At 41.3% G+C, this 23,699-nt stretch overlaps 2 protein-coding genes across 5 annotated transcripts in view; both read left to right on the top strand.

Moving 5' to 3' along the window:
- LOC115111926 (kremen protein 1) overlaps positions 1 to 5,455 on the top strand; it is a 109,022-nt gene extending 103,567 nt beyond the window's left edge. For both annotated transcript variants that reach the window (XM_029638473.2, XM_029638472.2), the window contains exon 10: positions 168 to 5,455. In XM_029638473.2, the coding sequence (XP_029494333.1) occupies positions 168 to 327 (160 nt within the window). In that variant the 3' untranslated portion in view covers positions 328 to 5,455. The remainder of the gene's footprint in view (positions 1 to 167) is intronic.
- Positions 5,456 to 17,296: 11,841 nt separating this feature from the next.
- coq5 (coenzyme Q5, methyltransferase) lies at positions 17,297 to 20,574 on the top strand. Of its 3 annotated transcripts, none has more exons than XM_029636965.2 (7): positions 17,297 to 17,532; positions 17,997 to 18,146; positions 18,343 to 18,576; positions 18,870 to 18,976; positions 19,168 to 19,368; positions 19,574 to 19,701; positions 20,407 to 20,574. In XM_029636965.2, the coding sequence occupies exons 1-6, from the start codon at positions 17,331 to 17,333 to the stop codon at positions 19,673 to 19,675; spliced, it is 996 nt and encodes a 331-aa protein (XP_029492825.2). In that variant the 5' UTR covers positions 17,297 to 17,330; the 3' UTR covers positions 19,676 to 19,701; positions 20,407 to 20,574. The 3 variants fall into 3 exon arrangements, with proteins under 3 accessions (XP_029492825.2, XP_029492826.2, XP_029492824.2); XM_029636966.2 differs by having other exon boundaries at positions 20,402 to 20,574; XM_029636964.2 differs by having other exon boundaries at positions 19,574 to 20,574.
- The last annotated feature ends 3,125 nt before the right edge of the window (positions 20,575 to 23,699 follow it).

The raw sequence follows: 23,699 nt of genomic DNA, 5'->3' as shown, positions 1-23,699 counted from the left end.
TGTACTAATGCCTCAAAAGTATAACCGGAGTGTAGTTTATTGTATCTAATATATTTTTGACACTGTGAGAGCCCCAGCCAGTGGAATATGTAACCTAATGTTACTGTTCTCTCTTGCCATATCTATTTCTCTCTCTTCTCCCCCCCTCATCCCTCGTCTCTTTCCAGGTCTCCCAACATCCCGACCAGCAGTGGTTCAGAGAGCTGCAGCGTGCAGAGTGCTGCGTCCGAGCCCTGGATCATCTTCTATCGGCCCTCCACCATCTCCCTCTTCAAGAAGAAGCTAAAGAACCACCACGGAGACCTCAGCCCTCTGGTGGGCAACTAGCGAACTGCAGTCTGGTCTACTAACATCATCACCATCATGTACCAGGGCCTAGCGTACCAGAGCTAGTTATAGAGCTAGCCCCTCTACCAATGAGACTCTATGGGGTACTGAGCTACAAAGCTAACATAATCACTAATGACTGATTCACTGACTCACTGAGTGACTACTACCAAATGGCCCAAGAGCCAAGTCCCTAAAGGGGATCCAGACAGGGCTGTCTGTGTCTGCTGTGTACAAGGCAGGAGAGGAGGGCAGCTATACAGTGTGAGGTGGATGTTTTACTGTAGGGAACTCATCTTCCATGGGTTCCACTTCCATTGTCCATGGATGTCTGAGAGCATTGCAGTCCTCCTCTAGAGACAAGGGTTGGCTGGGGCCAAAGCAAGCAGTTTCCATAGGACTCCTCCAGAATGCAGGCCTTTCATTGTAACTGTGTGCCGGTGGGGCACAAAATGTCTGACAATCTCTCCAAATTCGCTAACCTGCGAACAACTGAGGGAGCCATGCATATTCCCTATCAGTGACTGTCATAGGTGTCTCACAGAACAAGGTGTTGGATCACAAGGGGTCAGAGTAAGGCCTAGATTCAATCAGATCAAGCGTTAAACAGCGATATCTGATGTTTTGGTGGTGTCAGAGGTGTAACTGTTGGAGCAGTCAAATCGGTTAGCAGGTGCTCTTGATCATTGTCACAAAGCCACACCCGCAGCTCACGTTAGAAGTTCAGAACGAGAAAATGTAGGCTGTCTAGAAATAATGACACTCAAATTAAAAATCATTAGACGAAGAAAGCGTAATCGAGGTATAGATTACAACTCACATTCCAGTGTTCGAACTTGTAGAGAGGGCTGCTTGGGATTTCTCTTAATGTGACTCCGTGCAGCCAATGGTAAAGTCCGCTTTAGGTATAATGCCAGGAGCCACTTGTGGATTTGAAAGTTCTAAAGCAGTTCCACCACCGACACTGCTATCTCTTCCACGCCGTCTCTGGAGGAAACTGTATCAAGAGTCTCTTCCATGGCCACTGGTGGATGAGGGACGTGGTTTCATTAAACAACTGCCGTTCAAAAGAGTGTTTGAAATGCTCAGAGGTTCTCTCTCATCCGCTCGGCTGTGGTTCTTATCTTTCTGGTTTAACTATGTTTAAGTGCCTTAAGGATCTTAAAGAAGCCTGCTATGGCTTCTTTCCCTCTACCCCCCCCCCCCCCTTCTCACTGTCTTTGAGTCTATTGCTTGTGGTCCCCACCCTATGAGAGGCCATGACGATGGGATTTACTGTAGCGTGGGCGAGACTTGGGAAAAAGGTTTGCTTCATTTTTGTATCTTTTTCTTTCTGTGTGCTCTTATGCGTAGTCTTCTTGGACATTACCGAACATATTGCTATCGTTATGTTGCCATTTGATTACAAGGAGGGGGTAAATTGTGTTGTATATTGCGTAATTCAATGTGGGGGATGATGATGATGACATATGTCCTGCTCTTTCATTTTGTGTCTCGGCAAAGCAATGGCAAAATCCTTCAAAGTCGTTTTTGTACTTACTCATCAACTGCTACTTAGCTCGGAGGTTGGAGCACATTTTCTCCCCCCCTGTCTTCAGCAGCAGATTCATTCCCACATTCAGAGGGCTCACGAGACCCAAACAACCTCTCTCAACTTTACAGCTAAAGCACAAATAATATGGAATGAATGAATGAAAGTACTCGTGATGGTCCACTGTGGAAGGCAAACGACTGTTGCAGTCCGGGGTGTTTCTGTGAGCATCGAGGACACGTTGTAAGTTAACAATGCATTAATGTGCCCCTTGAATACAGCAGGTTGGAATTCCATAAAGAGAGGTTGAACCATCGATGAAATATATGTTAATATATATTACATTATACTGTATATGTATAATAATGTTAGAATTCTATTTCTATGGCTTTGTTTTTCCCAACAATCTCAAACCCAGTGAAAGCTGATTAATCTGGTCCAAACGTCAATGCACTTAAATGTGCCTCTACTTGTATGGTGACAGATAAATAATACTGAAATCCAGTTTGGCTCTTATTTGCTCTCGAAACCAAAAACCGTTTGAAACTGATGATAGGAGATTTGCAAAAGTGCAAACTTGACATTGAGAGCACTTGCAATAAAAGGGTTGAAGTTGATATGCAAAATTGTATGGATAGATGACATTTTAGGTAGTGTAACTTGGTCAAAAAATACTTTCATTTCACCTCATTTTACCATTCTGTCATAAACAGCACATGTTCAACGACATAAAACAACATGTTTTCCCAACCCAAGGGGTATTTTTGTTTTACTATTGTAAGTGCCAATAAAGTACCATTAAAGTAACGGAGTTGTATATACTCTAGATGATACTCTCCATTTTGGCACTCCCCCACTTTTGTAAAAAAATATATATTTTGGAAGCTATGGAAATGCATTTATTAACGTCTACATTTGTTTTTGTCACATTTATTATTATTTTTTTATTTGACATAAAATTATTTTTGCTAAACATAAAAATTCCAAATGAATAAATAAATAAAAACATTTTCCTTAAAGTATCATTTTTTAAAAAGCGCTAATGTTACTGTCCCCACTAAAACAACACAAATACTTAAATACATGAAATGTTATCTTTGAAACATTTAAATGAAATACTGTAGAATTCCATTCATTCCTATGGAGGACTGCATTTCTGAGGAGTGCCAATATGGCCGACTGGTGGCTTCAAAGCCTTTGCATTTTTCCAATACATAGCATCAGCAATCCAGAGTTTCTATACTTCATTGACTGTAACAGTGTTGAAGTTTCCATCTTAAATCAGCCATGCTTTTGATGGCTCGTGACAGCTTGTTGTGTGCAACAGGCCAAAAAGAGTTGACCCAGCTCACCTGCTTTTACACTATGATGTGACTTGAAATTTTAATAGTTCAATTGGAATAGCTTCACTAAATTAAAATGAGATTTCAGTTCACGTAACAGGGTTGACCTTAAAATGAGGGGCAGATGTATGTTATTTACTAATCACAATTAAATAAATAACAATCTTCAGAAATAACTCTGTCAAAGCAAGAACATAATTAGGGATTTACAATGATGGTGAAAACGTAATGACATTTTGTGGTTAAGTGGGTTCAAATCTTCCTACAAGTCAGAACAACATGACAAGGGACATGTAAAAGTGAAGATTTTTTTTCAAGCGCAGATTTTTTCATTCATTTCAACAAAAATCTGATTTATTGAATTGTCCATGTGGTTTATATTAAAGGGCACTTCATTTAATATAACAGGCTTTTAAAATTCAATATTGGTGCGCAATTTCTACTTAAAACATCAAAGGGACCAGTGGTTGTGTCCCAAATGGCACCCTATTCCCAACTATATATAGTGCACTACTTTTGACCAGATTCACATTGGAATAAGGTTTAGGATTTATCGTAGGTGTGACTTAATGAAAGGGCCTTGAACTTTTCTTCTTCTCAACTCTGATGTTTGTCTGCTGGGTGACCTAATGTTGTATTTTGGCTGTCTGCTCATCTGTTACTCATGTTAATTATCGCAGTACCAAGGTATGATCAGTGCAGTTTGTGCTTAGAGAAAGGGAGACTGTGTGTGTGTGTGTGTGTGTGTGTGTGTGTGTGTGTGTGTGTGTGTGTGTGTGTGTGTGTGTGTGTGTGTGTGTGTGTGTGTGTGTGTGTGTGCGTGCATGCGTGTGTACGTTTTACTATTTTTGTGAGTACCAGAAGTCCTCACAAGAATAGTAAACAAGAAATTCAGAGAAGTCCTCACTTGTAAAAAGGCTATTTTTGGTTTAGGGTTAGAATTACGGGTTTGGGTTAGGAATTAGGTTTAGGGTTATGGGTTAAGGTTAGGGATTAGGGAAAATAGGATTTTGTATGGGAATCAATTGTTGGTCTCCAAACAGTCCTCACAAGTATAGTAAGACATAGAGTGAGCTCCAAAACCTTTGGGACAGTGACACATTGTTTGTTGTTTTGGCTCTGTACTCCAGCACTTTGGATTTGAAATGAGGTTAAAGTGCAGACTGTCAGCTTTAATTTGAGGGTATTTTCATGAATCGTTTAGAAATTACAGCACTTTTTTTTTTACATAGTCCCCCTGTTTTAAGGGACAAAAAGTATTGGGACAAATTCACTTATGTGTATTAAAGTGAAGTATTTGGTCCCATATTCATAGTATGCAATGACTACATCAAGCTTGTGACTCTACACATTTGTTGGATGCATTTGCTCTTTGTTTTTGTTGTTTCAGATCATTTTGTGCGCATTAGAAATTCATGGTAAATAATGTATAAATAATGTATCAATTTCATTTTGGAGTCACTTTTATTGTAAATAAGACTAGAATATGCTTCTAAACACTTCTACATTAATGTGGATGCTACCATGATTACAGATCATCCTGAATGAATCGTGAATAATGATGAGTGAGAAAGTTACAGATGCACAAATATCAAGACCCCAAGACATAACCTCTCACCATTACAATAACAGTGAAGGTTAGTATTTGGGGGGGGGGGGGGGGGGGATATTTGATCACCTGATTTGGATGAAAATACCCTCAAATTAAAGCTGACACTTTGCACTTTAGCTTCATAGTTATTTGTATCATTTCAAATCCAAAGGGCTGGAGTAGAGAGCCAAAAGAATAACACGTGTCCCAATACTTTTGGAGCTCTCTCTTTCTCTCTCTCTCTGTGTGTGTGTGTGTGTGTGTGTGCGCGTCATGTTTGGATAGCCTGGTGAATAATAATACCAACTCCATTTTCTCCCATGTCAACCAGACAATTCCATGGTACCTCCATATAATAATAGAAACTGTCTTCTCTTTTCTCTTTCTGCGACTCATTCAAAATGTTACTCGGCACTCTTGTCATGATAACAAGATGAGCAGCTCTGTGTGATATGGAGACCAATGGGTTTTGTGGGAATACAAAATATTGTTTTCATGAAAATTGTAAATAAATTAGTGAAATTGTAATTTATACAGTAAATTATTATTATTTTGTATGTGAATGGGATATAATCTATGTTTTGTATAAGTTAAGTATCTTTGCAGTTTTATTTAAGTGAATGTGTCCTGGTTGCTAAATAAATTCTGTATGCATGTTTCTTATTCCTGTGTCCAGCCGTGATTAGTTGACTTCGGTCTGTCATACCAGCACACAAGACCTACCCTACACATTTTCAGAATACATTATTATGGATATTCACATGTACAGTGTGAATACATGTGAACCACCAGTATCCCTGCACATTGATATAGTACTGGTACTGACCTTATAGCATTCGATACTGGTGTGTTTCTATTTCAAGTGTGTTTTTTTTTCTTCATTTGAAATGACCCAGTAATTGATTCCCTGCTCTTCTTTAAGTTTACATTTTTACCTTTGATATTGTTGAGGAAAAGCTTGCAAGTAAGCATTTCACTGTACTGTTTACACCTGTTGTATCCTGTGCATGTGACAAATAAACGTTGATTGATTTTGAGGTGAGAAAATAGAATAATATCTAACAGTAGAGATGAAAAGGTGAATTGTTGTTTATACACATAGAGAAAAGTATACTATTATACTGTAGTAGTACTAAAGTAAAGGTACTAGTACAGTGGATAAACATTATAGTCACAAACATGTTTTGAGAAGTAGTACACATGAAGTACCTATTTTTATCCATGTCCCACAACTCTACAACTTGAACTAACCATCCACCGTGCCTCCACAAAGCATCCATAGTCCTTTTGGGCCACTTCAGTCAGTGCTTGAAAAGACTGCGCGGAGGGTAATTCAAGCCCTGTTTTTCTCCAAAGCAGCTTAATCCATATCGTATGTCTGAAATGACTGCCAGACTCTCTCTTGCTATCTCTCTGTAGATAAATAGAGACAGAGCGGTGGGTCTTCGGAGCAGACCTCAAATACTACTCTAAATCATTTCAAATCATTTTGCTAAACTTGATTGACCTAGCCTATTGTATTGCAACAATAGAGAAATCCCAAAAGTGAAAACCAAGCAAATGCAGCACACCAGGCGTGCCTGGTTTTAAATCCTAGGTGAACCCAGGTATGGGATTGGGGGTGCCATGTTTGACCCATTGTCAGTCATGCAACCTGCAGATTTGGAAGAGTATGAGATCAGAGATTTAATTGGAACCGCATAAAAAGTAAAAACAGGAACGGATATATTATAATCTAAAACATTTGTGTCTGTATGTGTATCTTTCTTCTTCAACTGGACTAGTGAAGAGGGCAAGAGGCTCTAGTTAACTTAACTCAACAGGACTTGTAATTTGTCAAATACAATTGCACACAGAAAAAAAAAAAATTTGAAGCAAGACTTACACTGTCACTGCATATCTAGTTTGAATCCGACAGGACACACATTTAGAACAGATAATTAACTTAAAGTGAGGCAGATCATTACATTTTTTGAATGAAAATATGATGTTTAACATGACCATGGGTCAGAATATGTTAACATTGTGGAGCCTCACCCATGCGACAGGTAGCCTAGCAGTTAGAACGTTGTGCTAGTAACAGAAAGGTTGCGGGCTCGATTCCCTGAGCCAACCAGGTGAAAACTCTGCCGATGTGCCCTTGAGCAAGGCACTTAACCATAATTGCTGGATAAGTGTCTGCTAACATGTAAAACAAATAACTGTGGTGAAGAGTTGACCTGAATGTTTATTACTTTGAAATACTGTCATCTTGCCCCCTCTACTGGTGGCATGAATTTCTGCTCCATACCAGTTTACAACTGTAGGCTTAGAAGAATGGAAGAATGAAGACAGCAGCACACTCTACTAATAACTCAGAATAGCATGGGGGTCTGTGCCACTGACCTCTCATGGAAACAGAGATAATGAGAGAGACTTGCTCTGTGAAGAAGGGAAGGAGATAGAGAGAGACAGATAAACATAGTATTTTGCTACCACACGCACACAGACACCTCACCTTGCATCAACCCTGACTGCTCTTTTCACTCCCCTGGTCCACTGGTGCTGCCTAGCTATTGTTAGGCTGTAACACTAGTCCTGTGACTCTAACTTACCCCTCTCTCTCGCTGTATATGTGACACAGAGACGTAGGAGGACTTTTTCTTCCTTCTCTCTCCACAGAGCCAGTGTTTTTCCACCATCCACTAGGTCCCTATGAGATGGCCATGCAGGCCATGGCCCTGTCCCCTGTTCCTTCCATCACCTTCCCTGTAGCAGAGGCCATGAGAACAGACTGGTGCCAGCTTCTCCCTCCGAACATGAGACTTAGCCTCTAATTAACACAACAATAGAGACAATGGACCCAGGTGTCTGGTTACCATAGAAAAGAGAAAAGGTTTGGTCCCAATCGATGAACAGGCAGGAAAACTGCCACTTTCTACACTAAAAGATAAAGAGGTAGAAGAAGTCAGAAACTGGAGTAGGATAAAAACCACAAATAGGCGTGTGTGTGTGTGTGTGTGTGCATGCGTCCGTGCAATGTGTTTACAGGTCTGTTTATTTTCAGTTTTGTGAAATTGGAGCAAATTATCAAACATAAAACATAAAACAAACATTGGTGTTGAGCACTAACCTAGTTATTATATAATCGTGCTGAAATTGCATCAAAATGAGGGAGATATCATTTTACGTATTTAACTCAAATGAGAATCAAGCTTGCAAGTAAGCATTTCACTGTACTGTTTACACCTGTTGTATCCTGTGCATGTGACAAATAAACGTTGATTGATTTTGAGGTGAGAAAATAGAATAATATCTAACAGTAGAGATGAAAAGGGGAATTGTTGTTTATACACATAGAGAAAAGTATACTATTATACGGTAGTAGTACTGAAGTAAAGGGACTAGTACAGTGGATAAACATTATAGTCACAAACAGTTTAGAGAAGTCGTACACATGAAGTACCTCTTTTGATCCATGTCCCACAAGTATACAACTTGAACTACCCAAAAACATTTTGAACGGTCATCCAACTCAGAAACTCTGTCAACTTTCTAGAGCTCTGACTTTCCGACCTGAAAATCACCAAAGTCATGGTTTGACCTCATTTTCTCAGAGTTCCCAGTTGTCATATGGTACTTTTAAAAAAATATGCCAGTTTCCAACTTGGGTCGGATGACCATTCAAAACACATTTGAGTTCCCAGTTGTCTTGAACGCAATTTCCGAGTTCCCAGTTACTTTTAAAGCGGCATGAGATTCACCATGGCGGCCTGAAAGATGGCGGAAGCGGATGCTGATTGGAATATTGTCCAAAAGAATGGAAAATGTGGCAAAGTAGTGTACAGTGCTGAGAATGTATCTTGTAAGAGTATGGTTTGTTAAAGAGGAGCAGCTGATCGGATTCCCAATCTTGAAGAATACATTTGAGATATCCAAACTGGTGGAGAGACTGCTGGGTAAATAAAGACCTCCTTCATTCTTGTCATTATTGAAAGAGATTGTGATATCTCACGTCTCAAAATAGGGCAACTTAAAATTTTGGAATTTTGGATGAAAAGCGTGCCCAAATGAAACTGCCTGCTACTCGGGCCCAGAATATATGATATGCAAAGTTTCCAAAACTGTTAAAATAGTGTCTGTGAGTATAACAGAACTGATTTGTCAGGCGAAAACCTGAGAAAAATCCATTTAGGAAGTAGGATTCTTTTTGTTGTTGTAGTTTTCTATTCAATGCCATTACAGTATCCATTGACTTAGGACTCAAATTGCAATTCCTATGCCTTCCACTAGATGTCAACAGTCTTTAGCAATTGTTTCAGGCTTGTATTCTGAAAAATGATGGAGTAAGAGCAGTCACCCTGCCATGTCACAGAGCTTTTTCATGCGCGCGACCGAGAGAGTGCCTTTCTTGTTTACATTTTATATTAACGACGTTATTGTCCGGTTGAAATATTATCGATTATTTAGGCTAAAAGCAACCTGAGGATTGAATATAAACATCGTTTGACATGTTTCTATGAACTTTACGGACACAATTTGGATTTTTTTTGTCTGCCTGTTGTGACTGCGTTTGAGCCTGTAGATTACTGAAGAAAACGTGCGAACAAAACTGAGGTTTTTGGATATAAAGAGAGACTTTATCGAACAAAAGGAACAATTATTGAGTAAATGAATGTCTTCTGAGTGCATACAGAAGATCATCAAAGGTAAGGGATTAATTGTATCGATATTTCTTACTTGTGTAACTCTTCTACTTGGCTGGTTACTGTTTGTAATGATTTGTCCGCTGGGCAATGTTCTCAAATAATCTTAAGGTATGCTTTCGCCGTAAAAGCATTTTTGAAATCTGGCACAGTGGTTGGATTCACAATAAGTTCATATTTAAACCTATGTAAAATACTTGTATGTTTTCTGAAATGTTATAATGAGTATTTCTGTATTTGAATTTGATGCTCTGCAATCTCACTGGATGTTGGCCAGGTGGGACGCTAGCAGCCCACATACCCTAGTGAGGTTAATGTTAGATCCCTCACTTCCAAGGCAGTTATAGTCAATGAACTAATCACGGATCATAATCTTGATGTGATTGGCCTGACTGAAACATGGCTTAAGCCTAATGAATTTACTGTGTTAAATGAGACCTCTCCTCCTGGTTACACTAGAGACCATATCCCCAGCGCATCCCGCAAAGGCAGAGGTGTTACTAACATTTACGATCCCAAATTTCAATTTACAAAAACAAATGACTGTCTTTTGGTCTTTTGAGCTTCTAGTCATGAAATCTATGCAACCTACTCAATTACTTAGCTTCTGTTTACAGGCCTCCTGGGCCGTATACAGCGTTCCTCACTGAGTTCCCTGAATTCCTATCGGACCTTATAGTCATGGCAGATAATATTCACATTTTTGGTGACTATATATTCACATGGAAAAGTTCACAGACCCACTCCAAAAGGCTTTCAGAGCCATCATCGACTAAGTGGGTTTTGTCCTCCGGACCTACTCACTGCCACAGTCATACTCTGGACCTAGTTTTGTCTCGTGTAATAAATATTGTGGAGCCCTCACTGCTGCTCGATCATCCTATTTTTCCAACTTAATTGAGGAGAATACATTTATTTTTGATACTGTCGCAAAGCTAACTAAAAAGCAGCATTCCCCAAGAGAGGATGGCTTTCACTTCAGCAGTGATAAATTCATTAACTTCTTTGACGAAAAGATCATGATCATTAGAAAGCAAACTATGGACTCCTCTTTAAATCTGGGTATTTCTCCAATGCTCAGTTGTCCTGAGTCTGCACAACACTGCCAGGACCTAGGATCAAAGGAGATACTCGAGTTTTTAAAATATTATATCTCTTGACACATTGATGAAAATAGTCATGGCCTCTAAACCTTCAAGCTGCATACCGGACCCTATTCCAACTAAACTACTGAAAGAGCTGCTTCCTGTGCTTGGCCCTCCTATGTTGAACATAATAAACGGCTCCCTGTCCACCGGATGTGTACCAAACTCACTAAAAGTGGCAGTAATAAAGCCTCTCTTGAAAAAGCCAAACCTTGAACCAGAAAATTAAACAAATGTTGACCTATATCAAATCTCCCATTCTTCTCAAAAAAAAATGAAAAAGCTGTTGCGCAGCAACTTACTGTCTTCCTGAAGACTAACAATGTATACGAAACGCTTCAGTCTGGTTTTAGACCCCATCATAGCACTGAGACTGCACTCGTGAAGGTGGTAAATTACCTTTTAATGGCGTCAGACCAAGGCTCTGCATCTGTCCTGGTGCTCCTAGACCTTAGTGCTGCTTTTGACACCATCGATCACCACATTCTTTTGGAGAGATTGGAAACCCAAATTGGTATACACGGACAGGTTCTGGCCTGGTTTAGATCTTACCTGTCAGAAAAATATCAGCTTGTCTCTGTGAATGGTTTGTCCTCTGACAAATCAACTGTAAATGTTGGTGTTCCTCAAGGTTCCGTTTTAGGACCACTAATGTTTTCACTATATATTTTACCTCTTGGTGATGTCATTTTGAAACATAATGATAACTTTCACTGCTATGCGGACAATACATGGCTGTATATTTCAATGAAACATGGTGAAGCAGCCAAATGGGCCCTCCCTGGAAGCCTGTGTTTCAGACATAAGGAAGTGGATGGTGGCAAATGTTTTACTTTTAAACTCGGACAAAACAGAGATGCTAGTTCTATGTCCCAAGAAACAAAGAGATCTTCTGTAGAATCTGACAATTGATCTTGATGATTGTACAGTCGTCTCAAATAAAACTTTAAAGGACCTTGGCGTTACTCTGGACCATGATCTCTCTTTTGACGAACATATCAACTCTGTTTCAAGGACAGATTTTTTCCATCTATGTAACATAGCAAAAATCTGATTTTTTTTCTCCAAAAATGACCCAGAAAAATGAATCCATGCTTTTGCCACTTCTAGATTATACTACTGCAATGCTCCACTTTCCGGCTACCCGGATAAAGAACTAAATCAACTTCAGCTAGTGCTAAACACGGCTCTAGAATCTTGACTAGAACCAAAAATATTGATCATATTACTCCAGTGCTAGCCTCTCTACACTGGCTTCCTGTTAAGGTTAGGGATGATTTCAAGGTTTTACTGCTAACCTAGAAAGCATTACATGGGCTTGCTCCTATCTATCTTTACGATTTGGTCCTGCCGTACATACCTACACGTACGCTACGGTCACAAGACGCAGGCCTCCTTTTTGTCCCCAGAATTTCTAAGCAAACAGCTGGAGGCAGGGCTTTCTCCTATAGAGCTCAATTTTTATGGAATGGTCTGCCTATCCATGTGAGAGACGCAGACTCGGCCTCGATCTTGAAGTATTTATTGAAGACTCATCTCTTCAGTAGGCCCAATGGATGAGTGTAGTCTGGCCCAGGGGTGTGAAGGTGAACGGAAAGGCACTGGAGCGACGAACCACCCTTGCTGTCTTTGCCTGGCCGGTTCCCCTCTCTCCACTGGGATTCTCTGCCTCTAACCCTATTACTGGTGCTCTTCCATGCTGTCCCTAGGAGAGGTGCGTCACTTGAGTGGGTTGAGTCTCTGACGTGATCTTCCTGTCCGGGTTGGCGCTAGAGGTCGACCGATTATGATTTTTCAACTCCGACACCGATACTGATTATTGGAGGAACAAAAAAGCCGATACCGATTAATCTGCAGATTTTTTTATTTTATTTGTAATAATGACAATTACAACAATACTGAATGAACACTTATTTTAACTTAATTTAACACATCAATAAAATCAATTTAGCCTCAAATAAATAATGAAACATGTTCAATTGGGTTTAACTAATGCAAAAACAAAGTGTTGGAGAAGAAAGTAAATGTGCAATATGTGCCATAGAAGAAAGCTAACTTTTCAGTTCCTTGCTCAAAACATGAGAACATATGAAAGCTGGTGGTTCCTTTTAACATGAGTCTTCAATATTCCCAGGTAAGACGTTTTAGGTTGTAGTTATTATAGGAATTATAGGACTATTTCTCTCTATACCATTTGTATTTCATTAACCTTTGACTATTGGATGTTCTCATAGGCACTTTAGTATTGCCAGTGTAACAGTATAGCTTCCATCCCTCTCCTCGCTCCTACCTGGGCTCGAACCAGGAACAGTGTTACCCATGCAGAGCAAGGGGAACAACCACTCCAGGTCTCAGAGCGAGTGATGTTTGAAACGCTATCAGCGCGCACCCCGCTAACTAGCTAGCCATTTCACATCGGTTACACCAGCCTAATCGCGGGAGTTGATAGGCTTGAAGTCATAAACAGCTGCTGGCAAACGCGCAAAAGTGCCGTTTGAATGAATGCTTACGAGCCTGCTGGTGCCTACCATCGCTCAGTCAGACTGCTCTATCAAATCAGACTTAGTTATAACATGATAACACACAGAAATACGAGCCTTAGGTCATTAATATGGTCGAATCCGGAAACTATCATCTCGAAAACAAGACGTCTATTCTTTCAGTGAAATACGGAACCATTGACGCATTTTATCTAACGGGTGGCATCCATAAGTCTAAATATTGCTGTTACATTGCACAACATTCAATGTTATGTCATAATTATGTAAAATTCTGGCAAATTAGTTCGGAATGAGCCAGGCGGCCCAAACTGTTGCATATACCCTGTCTCTGCGTGCAATGAACGCAAGAGAAGTGACACAATTTCACCTGGTTATTGCCTGCTAACCTGGATTTCTTTTAGCTAAATATGCAGGTTTAAAAATATATACACTGCTCAAAACAATAAAGGGAACACTAAATAACACATCCTAGATCTGAATGAATGAAATATTCTTATGAAATACTTTTTTCTTTACATAGTTGAATGTGCTGACAAGAAAATCACACAAAAATGATCAATGGAAATGATGGATTTGGAGTCACACTCAAAATTAAAGTGGAAAACCACACTACAGGCTGATCCAACTTTGATGTAATGTCCTTAAAACAAGTCAAAATGAGGCTCAGTAGTGTGGGTGGCCTCCAGTGTGAACCTGCTTTCATCTGTGAAGAGCACAGGGCGCCAGTGGCGAATTTGCCAATCTTGGTGTTCTCTGGCAAATGCCAAACATCCTGCACGGTGTTGGGCTGTAAGCACAACCCCCACCTGTGGACGTCAGGCCCTCATGGAGTCTGTTTCTGACCGTTTGAGCAGACACATGCACATTTGTGGCCTGCTGGAGGTCATTTTGCAGGGCTCTGGCAGTGCTCCTCCTGCTCCTCCTTGCACAAAGGCGGAGGTAGCGGTCCTGCTGCTGGGTTGTTGCCCTCCTACGGCCTCCTCCACGTCTCCTGATGTACTGGCCTGTCTCCTGGTAGCGCCTCCAGACACAGCAAACCTTCTTGCCACAGCTCGCATTGATGTGCCATCCTGGATGAGCTGCACTACCTGAGCCACTTGTGTGGGTTGTAGAATCCGTCTCATGCTACCACTAGAGTGAAATCACCGCCAGCATTCAAAAGTGACCAAAACATCAGCCAGGAAGCATAGGAACTGAGAAGTGGTCTGTGGTCACCACCTGCAGAACCACTCCTTTATTGGGGGTGTCTTGCTAATTGCCTATAATTTCCACCTGTTGTCTATTCCATTTGCACAACAGCATGTGAAATTTATTGTCAATCAGTGTTGCTTCCTAAGTGGACAGTTTGATTTCACAGAAGTGTGATTGACTTGGAGTTACATTGTGTTGTTTAAGTGTTCCCTTTATTTTTGAGCAGTGTACTTCTGTGTATTGATTTTAAGAAAGGCATTGATGTTTATGGTTAGGTACACATTGGAGCAACGATACGCACCGCATCGATTATATGCAACGCAGGACACGCTAGATAAACGAGTAATATCATCAACCATGTGTAGTTAACTAGTGACTATGATTGATTGATTGATTGTTTTTTATAAGATAAGTTTAATGCTAGCTAGCAACCTACCTTGGCTTACTGCATTCGCGTAACAGGCAGGCTCCTCGTGGAGTGCAATGAGAGGCAGGTGGTTAGAGCGTTGGACTAGTTAACTCTAAGGTTGCAAGATTGAATCCCTGAGCTGACAAGGTCAAAATCTGTCGTTCTGCTGAGCTGACAAGGTCAAAATCTGTCGTTCTGCCCCTGAACAAGGCAGTTAACCCACCGTTCCTAGGCCGTCATTGAAAATAAGAATGCGTTCTTAACTGACTTGCCTAGTTAAATAAAGATGAAATAAAGGTGTAAAAAATAAATAAATAAAAAATCGGCCAAATCGGTGTCCAAAAATACAGATTTCCGATTTTTATGAAAACTTGAAATCGGCCCTAATTAATCGGCCATTCCGATTAATCGGTCGACCTCTAGTTAGCGCCCCCCCTCGGGTTCGAACCGTGGGGGAGATCTTTGTGGGCTATACTCAGACTTGTCTCAGAGTAGTAAGTTGGTGGTTGAAGATATCCCTCTAGTGCTATGGGGGCTGTGCTTTGGCAAATTGGGTGGGGTTATATCCTGCCTGGTTGGCCCTGTCCGGGTGTATAGTCCCTCCTGTCTCAGCCTCCAGTAATTACGCTGCAATAGTTTGTGTCGGGGGGCTAGGGTCAGTTTGTTATATCTGGAGTATTTCTCCTGTCTTATCCGGTGTCCTGTGTGAATTTAAGTATGCTCCCTCTAATTCTCTCTATCTCTCTCTCTCTCTCTCTCGTTCTCTTTTTCTCTTTCTCTTCTCTCTGAGGACCTGAGCCCTAACACCATGCCTCAGGACTACCTGTCCTGATGACTCCTTGCTGTCCCTAGTCCACCTGGTCGTGCTTCTGCTCCAGTTTAAACTGTTCTGCCTGCAGCTATGGAACCCTGACCAACTGACATTTACTGCAGAGGTGCTGACCTGTTGCACCCTCTACAACCACTGTGATTATTATTTGACCCTGCTGGTCATCTATGAACGTTTCAACATCTTGGCCATGTACCGGCACAGCCAGAAGAGGACTGGCCACCCCTCAGAGCCTGGTTCCTCTCTAGGTTTCTTCCTAGGTTTTGGCCTTTCTAGGGAGTTTTTCCTAGCCGCCGTGCTTCTACACCTGCATTTCTTGCCATTTGGGGTTTTAGGCTGGGTTTCTGTACAGCACTTTAAGATATCAGCTGATGTACGAAGGGCTATATACATACTTTTGATTTGGGGTGTTTTAAAAGTGATGAAAATGTGACATGTTTCAATTGTGGTGGGAACCATGAAGCCACGTCTTTCGAATGCCCGACAAGGATGAAAGAGAATGAGGTGGCCAAAGTTAGGGCTGTCCAGAGCATTTCATATGCAGCGTCTGTTAAAAGGGTTGAGGGTTTGAATGGTGCTCCTGAAGAGTCCGTGGTGGTGGATAGGCCTTCACTGGGCTCCAGAGTGGCGCAGTGGTTTAAGAAACTGCATCCCAGTGTACACTGCATCCCAGCACACAATTGGCCCAGTGTTGTCCAGGTTTGGCCAGGGTAAGCCGTTATTGTAAATAAGAATTTGTTCTTAACTGACTTGCCTAGTTAAATAAAGGTTAAATAAAATAAAAACTGCAGGCTGCAGGGGTTGCCTTTCACCAGCAGAACCCAGATATTTTAAAGTTTAACAAGGTGGACTTTGTGGCCTTTATAGCTATGGTGATTGTTGGCACTGCCAAGGTGGAATTCCAGGAAAATAGATATTATTGTGGATTCGGCGGAGCGGTTCCTGGGACTGAAAGGAAATATTTCTCGGCGGAGGAGTTGCATGGAGTATTGTCACAAGCCGTACCACTCTTTCAGGACCTAGAGCCTGAGAAGCGAGAAATGGGGATTTGAAGGAAGGAAGTGGAGTTATGGTTTGGTTTTGTCAACGTACTATTTTTATCAGTGGTGTAAAGTACTTAAGTAAAAATACTTTAAAGTACACTGAAGTTGTTTTTTTTAGGGTGTCTGTACTTTACTTTACTATTTATATTTTGACAATAAAATAATGTAATTTTTACTCCTACATATTTTCTCTGTCACCCAAAAGTACTTGTTACATTTTGAATGCTTACCTGGACAGGAATATGGTCCAATTCACGCACTTATCAAGAGACCATCCCTGGTCTACCCTACTGCCTCTGATCTGGCGGACTCACGAAACACAAATGCTTCGTTTGTAAATGATGTCTGTGTCGGAATGTGTCCGTGGCTATCCATAAATTTAAAAAATAAAATACAATTGTGCCGTCTGGTTTGCTTAATATAAGCAATTTGAAACGATTTATACTTTTACCTTCGATACTTAAGTATATTTAAAACCAAATACTTAGACTTTTACTCAATAAGTATTTTACTGGGTGACTTTCACTTTTCCTTTAGTCATGTTCTATTAAGGAATCTTTACTTTTACTCAAGTATGACAATTGGGCACTTGTTCAACCACTGATTTTTATTTGGGTTGAGTTAAGGTCGTATGGGTTTTCTTTTACCTTGTTTTTTCAACCGTCCAGTTGGTGGCGGCAATAGACCTTGTTGAGTTGTAGTCAGCCATAAAGCCCACAGAAGAAGAAAAATACCATGGCGGCTTCCATTAGGTTGCTCCCTCGGAGAATAGTTCGTGATGCTTTTCGAACTATCAATAGCAGTGTGTCTGTTCGAATAGTCAGTTCAAATTGCCCTTCAAATCTTTCAACTTGTCGATGCTTCAGCAATGGTGCCGCGGACAAAAGTACACATTTCGGCTTCGAGACTGTGTCCGAAGGAGAGAAGGCAGAGAGAGGTAACGTTAACGTTAGGTAGCTACGTTAAGGCTGCTCAGATATTTATTAATTGATACGCCTAGCTTGTTGGTTCAGTTGGCCATTAATGCCCGATTTTGGATTGTATGTTCATTGCAAATGTATCTCAAAGTCTGTAGAGGCAAACCATTTTACCTCTAATTTAGTTAATGTTATCTCGCTTGAAAATCGATTGTTAACCTTGCCCTACAACGATCCGCGTGGGTAAGTTAGTCTACATGCCCCCCCCAACTCTTACACGCCCCCTTCCCCACACTCTTTTACAATCCCCCCTCAACTCTTTTGCCACGGTTAGCCGTGCATGCCCCAAATGCTGGCGTAATATGGGCTTTATTCCCAGTCCCTGATATCGACTCTTCCTTCAAAATGTTAACCCAGAGATTTGTATAGTTATAGAGTAGGTTTCCCCTATTCATCTGTGTTCAAACCTTTCACCTGTATCCAGTTTACAAGGTGTTTGAGAGCGTGGCCCAGAAGTATGATGTGATGAATGATGCTATGAGTCTGGGGGTCCACCGGCTCTGGAAGGACATGCTACTCCACGTTATGAACCCCCAGCCAGGCATACGCCTACTGGACGTAGCTGGAGGAACAGGTAGGCTTCTTATTCAGTGTTCATAACAGTAGTCCTTATGTAGCACAGGTGATTTTTGAATTAGACTCTCGTGGTGAGCTAGCCCTGCCTTAGACTTGTAAGCACATGTTTTGTTCACATCCCACTGGTTACAAACTTGTAACTCATTTTTTTTCTCTGCCAATTCAAATAAATCACTTCAACTGTGCACCTCCAGGTGACATCTCCTTCAGATTCCTGAACTATGTGAGGTCTCAGCAGGAGCGTGTTGCACGGCGGACTGCCCGGGCCAACCAGACCCCCTCCTGGCAGGAGATCTCAACCAGCTACACGACCCCCACGGAGGGAATAGAGATGGAGGCCAGAGATTCCAGGGCTGTAGTCTGTGACATCAACAAGGAGATGCTGAAAGTGGGCAAACAGAAAGCGGAGAGCATGGGCGTCAGTAGTGGTAGGGCGATTTAATTGGAAATGTTTTATTGAATTGTACATTATCTGGTGTATCATCTCACCCACTGATTAGTCAGGCTACTATCTATATTATTTATATGCACACAGTATTACCCTCCATTTACTACCTTTCTTTAGTACACCATATTACCCTCCATTTACTACCTTTCTTTAGTACACCATATTACCCTCATTAGACATGTCTGTGGACTATGCTCTCAATAAGTGCTCATGATTTCTTTTGGCTTGACTGGGGTATATGATGTGACATAACCCTGTGTGTGTGTGTCACAGGTCTGTCCTGGGTGGTAGGAGATGCAGAGGAACTGCCTTTCGATGATGACCAGTTTGACGTGTACGCCATTGCTTTTGGCATCCGTAATGTCACCCACATAGACCTGGTAATCCTTCTCAATCCACTTAATTTCAGTGTACTCCTGGCAGGCAAGGAAATAAACATTTGTAATTCATCTTACATTCATTGTACACCAGAAATCAAACTTGATAAGGTAGCCAAATAGAAGACTCTTCTACGGGCCAATACTTACCTAAAATGATCAAATGAAATATTTTTCCTCCGTCTTATTTCCAGGCTCTACAGGAGGCTGTACGGGTGCTGAAGCCAGGGGGAAGGTTCATGTGTCTGGAGTTCAGTAAAGTCACCAACCCCCTGCTGGCCAGGCTCTACGATGCCTACAGTTTCCAGATGATCCCAGTGCTGGGGGAGGTGATCGCTGGCGACTGGAAGTCCTATCAGTACCTGGTGGAGAGCATCAGGAAGTTCCCAGACCAGGTAAGAATGAATGATTTAATCATCCTTCTGCACCTATTCTGTCTGGCCCTTTTGTGGCCATAATTGTGCTGAATAGATTTCTCAAAGTATTTTCTTCAAATACTGCCTGACTAAATTACATTGAATATTGTGTATGTTTGTAAACTTAAGTTTTGCTGTATGTTTTTACCTAACTGTTTCTCTCTCCTTTTCTCTCCCTCTACAGGAGACATTCAAACAAATGATTGAGGATGCAGGGTTATTTTCTGTCCGCTACCACAACCTGACAGGAGGAGTGGTGGCCCTACACTCTGGATTCAAGCTGTGAACAGAGCAGTGCTGATCTCGGAACGGGTACCCACTGTCGATTTATATTTGTATTCATTAGGATCTAAAAGGCAACTGATCCTAGATCAGCCCTCATACACTGAGACATTTTATGAATACGGACCCTGGACTTAACTCTAACCAGTCAAGGCCGGGGCCCAGTGTCAGACAGACAGCTCCTCTAGGGTATGTGTGACTGGGGTTTTAAACCCAAGCAGATTCCACCGCAAACGTCAAGGAAACAATATACACAGAAATGGAAACAGTGACATGCTGTCTACAATATTTGTGTATTGTATTTATTTTGTTCTGGTGGTTTGAGGAAAGGCTGGCTTTTCTCAGGGGGTACAATATATCATCTATTTGGCAGGTTTCAATGTGAACCCAACCTCTGCTCACAGGTCCTGAGGCCAGAAGGTCTGTCCCAAATGGCACCCTATTTCCCATATGCACCCTGGTCAAAAGTAGTGCACTATATGGGGAATAGGGTGCCATTTGGGATGTTACCTGAGCAACCAATGGGAGGAGCACTTAGCAAAGGGCGCATCATGACAACTATTTAAAATCTCAAATCTTTTTTGTAATGTCAACTGGTTTTACAATAAAAGTAAACTAAGTTCTCTCTTGTGCTTTAGCAATCCAATATTGTTTTCTGCTTTCAAAATAAGTACTAACTTCTGTGAAACATCTAAATGCTTGATTTAGTCACTTCTCCCCATCTTTCTAGAGCAGTCCTCCCATGTGAAGTCATTACTACCCTCCTCTGGTCAACTGAGAAACTACACTGATCACTCTGAAAGTTATGGATTGATATGGTCCCCTCTTGCCAAAACTTGACTGAACCACACAAAGCCACTAATTGTGTACAAATCAATCAAATAAAACTTTATTGAAAGCACATTTTAAATTGTGACATTTTACAGTAAAACAATAGGATGAAGGAGAATGATTGTTTTTAAACTGAAGGCAATAACATTCAAACAAAATGTGTAAAATAATAGTGACTGATCATCTTACAAGAGACGATTGTTTTATGGAGACTGTCATTTTCTGTTTTCTTTTATTACCACTCCTGGCCAGTCGTTACAGGTATCTGAGGACAGTCCTATTGTTGTGGCCACAGTTGTTTTTAACATTTTAATTCAGCTGTTTAAAATGCGGTTGCTTAGTAAGAATGCATTGCTGAGTTTCAGTGTGAGCCTCATGTACTAAGTTTTATATTAGCAGGGGTGGACTTGTCACAAGTTAATTTGTGGAATTGCTTTCCTTAATGCGTTTGAGCTAATCAGTTGTGTTGTGACAAGGTTGGGGTGGTATACAGAAGATAGCCCTATTTGGTAAAATACCAAGTTCTTATTATGGCAAGAACAGCCTAAATAAAGAGAAATAACAGTCCATTACTTTAAGCCATGAAGTTCAGTCAATCTGGAACATTTTAAGAATGTTGAATGTTTCTTCAAGTGCAGTCTCAAAAACCATCAAGCGCTATGATGAAACTGGCTGTCATGAGGACCGCCACGGGAAAGGAAGACCCAGAGTTACCTCTGCTGCAGAGGATAAGTTTGTTAGAGTTACCAGCCTCAGAAGTTACAAGTACCAGACACTGTTCACAGGAGGCTGCATGAATCAGGCCTTCATGGTCGAATTACTGCAAAGAAACCACGACTAAAGGACACCATTAAGAAGAAGAGACTGCTTGAGCCAAGAAACGCAAGCAATGAATATTAGACCGGTGGAAATCTGTTCTTTGGTCTGATGAGTCCAAATTTGAGATTTTTGGTTCCAACCGCCATGTCTTTGTGAGACGCAGAATAGGTGAACGGATGATCTCTGCATGTGTGGTTCCTACCGTGGTGAAGCATGGAGGAGAAGGTATGATATTGTGGGGGTGCTTTGCTGGTGACACTGCCAGTGACTTTAAGATTCAACGCACACTCCTCCATGCTTCATGATGCATTCTGCAGCGATACTCCATCCCATCTGGTTTGCGCTTAGTGGGACAATCATTTGTTTTTCAACAGGACAATGACTCAACACACCTCCAGGCTGTGTAAGGGCTGAACCGCAGAGTGAATGAAAAGCAGCAAACAAGTGCTCAGCGTATGTGGGAACTCCTTCAAGACTGTTGGAAAATCATTCCAGGTGAAGCTGTTTGAGACAATGCCAAGACAGATGAGACACACCAAGACAGTTGTGAAGAGGGCACGACAAAGCCTATACCCCCTCAGGAAACTAAAAAGATTTGGCATGGGTCCTGAATCCTCAAAAGGTTCTACAGCTGCAACATCGAGAGCATCACTGGTTGCATCACTGCCTGGTACGCAATTGTTCGGCCTCCAACCGGAAGGAACTACAGAGGGTCGTGCCTAAGGCCCAGTACATCACTGCGGCTAAGCTGCCTGCCATCCAGGCCCTCTACACCAGGCGGTGAAAGTGGTACTGGAGCGCCAAGTCTGGGACCAAAAGGCTCCTGAACAGCTTCTACCCCCAAGCCATAAGACTCCTGAACAGGTAATCGGCTACCCGGTACATTGTCTACCTTCCCAACCCCTCTTTTTACTCTGCTGCTACTACTCTCTGTTTATCATATATGCATAGTCACTTTAACTATACATTCATGTACATACTACCTCAACTGGCCCAACCAACCAGTGCTCCCGCACATTGGCAAACCGGGCTATCTGCATTGTGTCCCGCCACCCGCCAACCCCTCTTTTACGCTACTGCTACTCTGTTCATCATATATGCATAGTCACTTTAACCATATCTACATGTACATACTACCTTAATAAGCCTGACTAACCGGTGTCTGTATGTAGTCTCGCTACTTTTATAGCCTCGCTACTGTATATAGACTGTCTCATTACTGTTGTTTTTATTTCTTTACTTTCTTATTGTTTACCAAATACCTTTTTTGCACTATTGGTTAGAGCCTGTAAGTAAGCATTTCACTGTAAGGTCTACTGTTATATTCGGCACACGAGACAAATAAACTTTGATTTGATTTGAAGAGTGTGCAAAGTTGGGATGAAGGCAAAGGGTGGCTACTTTGAAGAATATAAAATCGAAAATATATTTACATGATTCCATATGTGTTATTTCTTAGTTTTGATGTCTTTACTATTATTCTACAATATTGAAAATAGTACAAATAAAGCAAAACCATTGAATGAGTAGGTGTCCAAACGTTTGACTGGTACTCTACATGGGCTACACATACAGTGCATTCGGAAAGTATTTTGTTACGTTAGTCTTATTCTAAAGTTGATTTAATAAAATATTTTCACTCATTAATCTACACACAATTGCCCATAATGACAAAACGAAAACAGATTTTTAGAAATGTTTGCACATTAACAATAAACAGATACCTTATTTACTTAAGTATTCAGACCCTTTGCTATGAGACTCGAAATTGAGCTCAGGTGCATCCTGTTCCCATTGATCATCCTTGAGATGCTTCTACAACTTGATTGGAGTCCACCTGTGGTAAATTCAATTGATTGGACATGATTTGGAAAGGCACACACCTTTCTATAAAAGGTCCCACAGTTGAAAGTGCATGTCCGAGCTAAAAACCCAAGCTATGAGGTCGAAGGAATTGTCCGTAGAGCTCCGAGACAGGATTGCATCGAGGCACAAATCTGGGGAAGGGTACCAAAAACATTTCTGCAGCATTGAAGGTCCCCAAGAACACAGTGGCCTCCATCATTTCTTAAATGGAATACGTTTGGAACCACCAAGACTCTTCCTAGAATGTTCATGAGTGGCCCAGCCAGAGCCTGTACTTGAACCCTATCGAACATCTCTGGAGAGACCTAAAAATAGCTGTGCAGCAACGCTCCCCATCCAACCTGACAGAGCTTGAGAGGATCTGCAGGGAAGAATGGGAGAAACTCCTCAAATACAGGTTTACCAAGCTTGTAGTTTCATACCCAAGAAGACTCGAGGCTGTAATCGCTGCCAAAGGTTATTCAACAAGGTACTGAGTAAGGGGTCTGAATGTGATATTTCAGTTTAACATA

The sequence above is a fragment of the Oncorhynchus nerka genome, linkage group LG27 (assembly GCF_034236695.1).
Source record: "Oncorhynchus nerka isolate Pitt River linkage group LG27, Oner_Uvic_2.0, whole genome shotgun sequence".
Taxonomy (NCBI): Eukaryota; Metazoa; Chordata; class Actinopteri; order Salmoniformes; family Salmonidae; genus Oncorhynchus; species Oncorhynchus nerka.
This window is presented reverse-complemented; position numbering and strand designations above follow the sequence as displayed.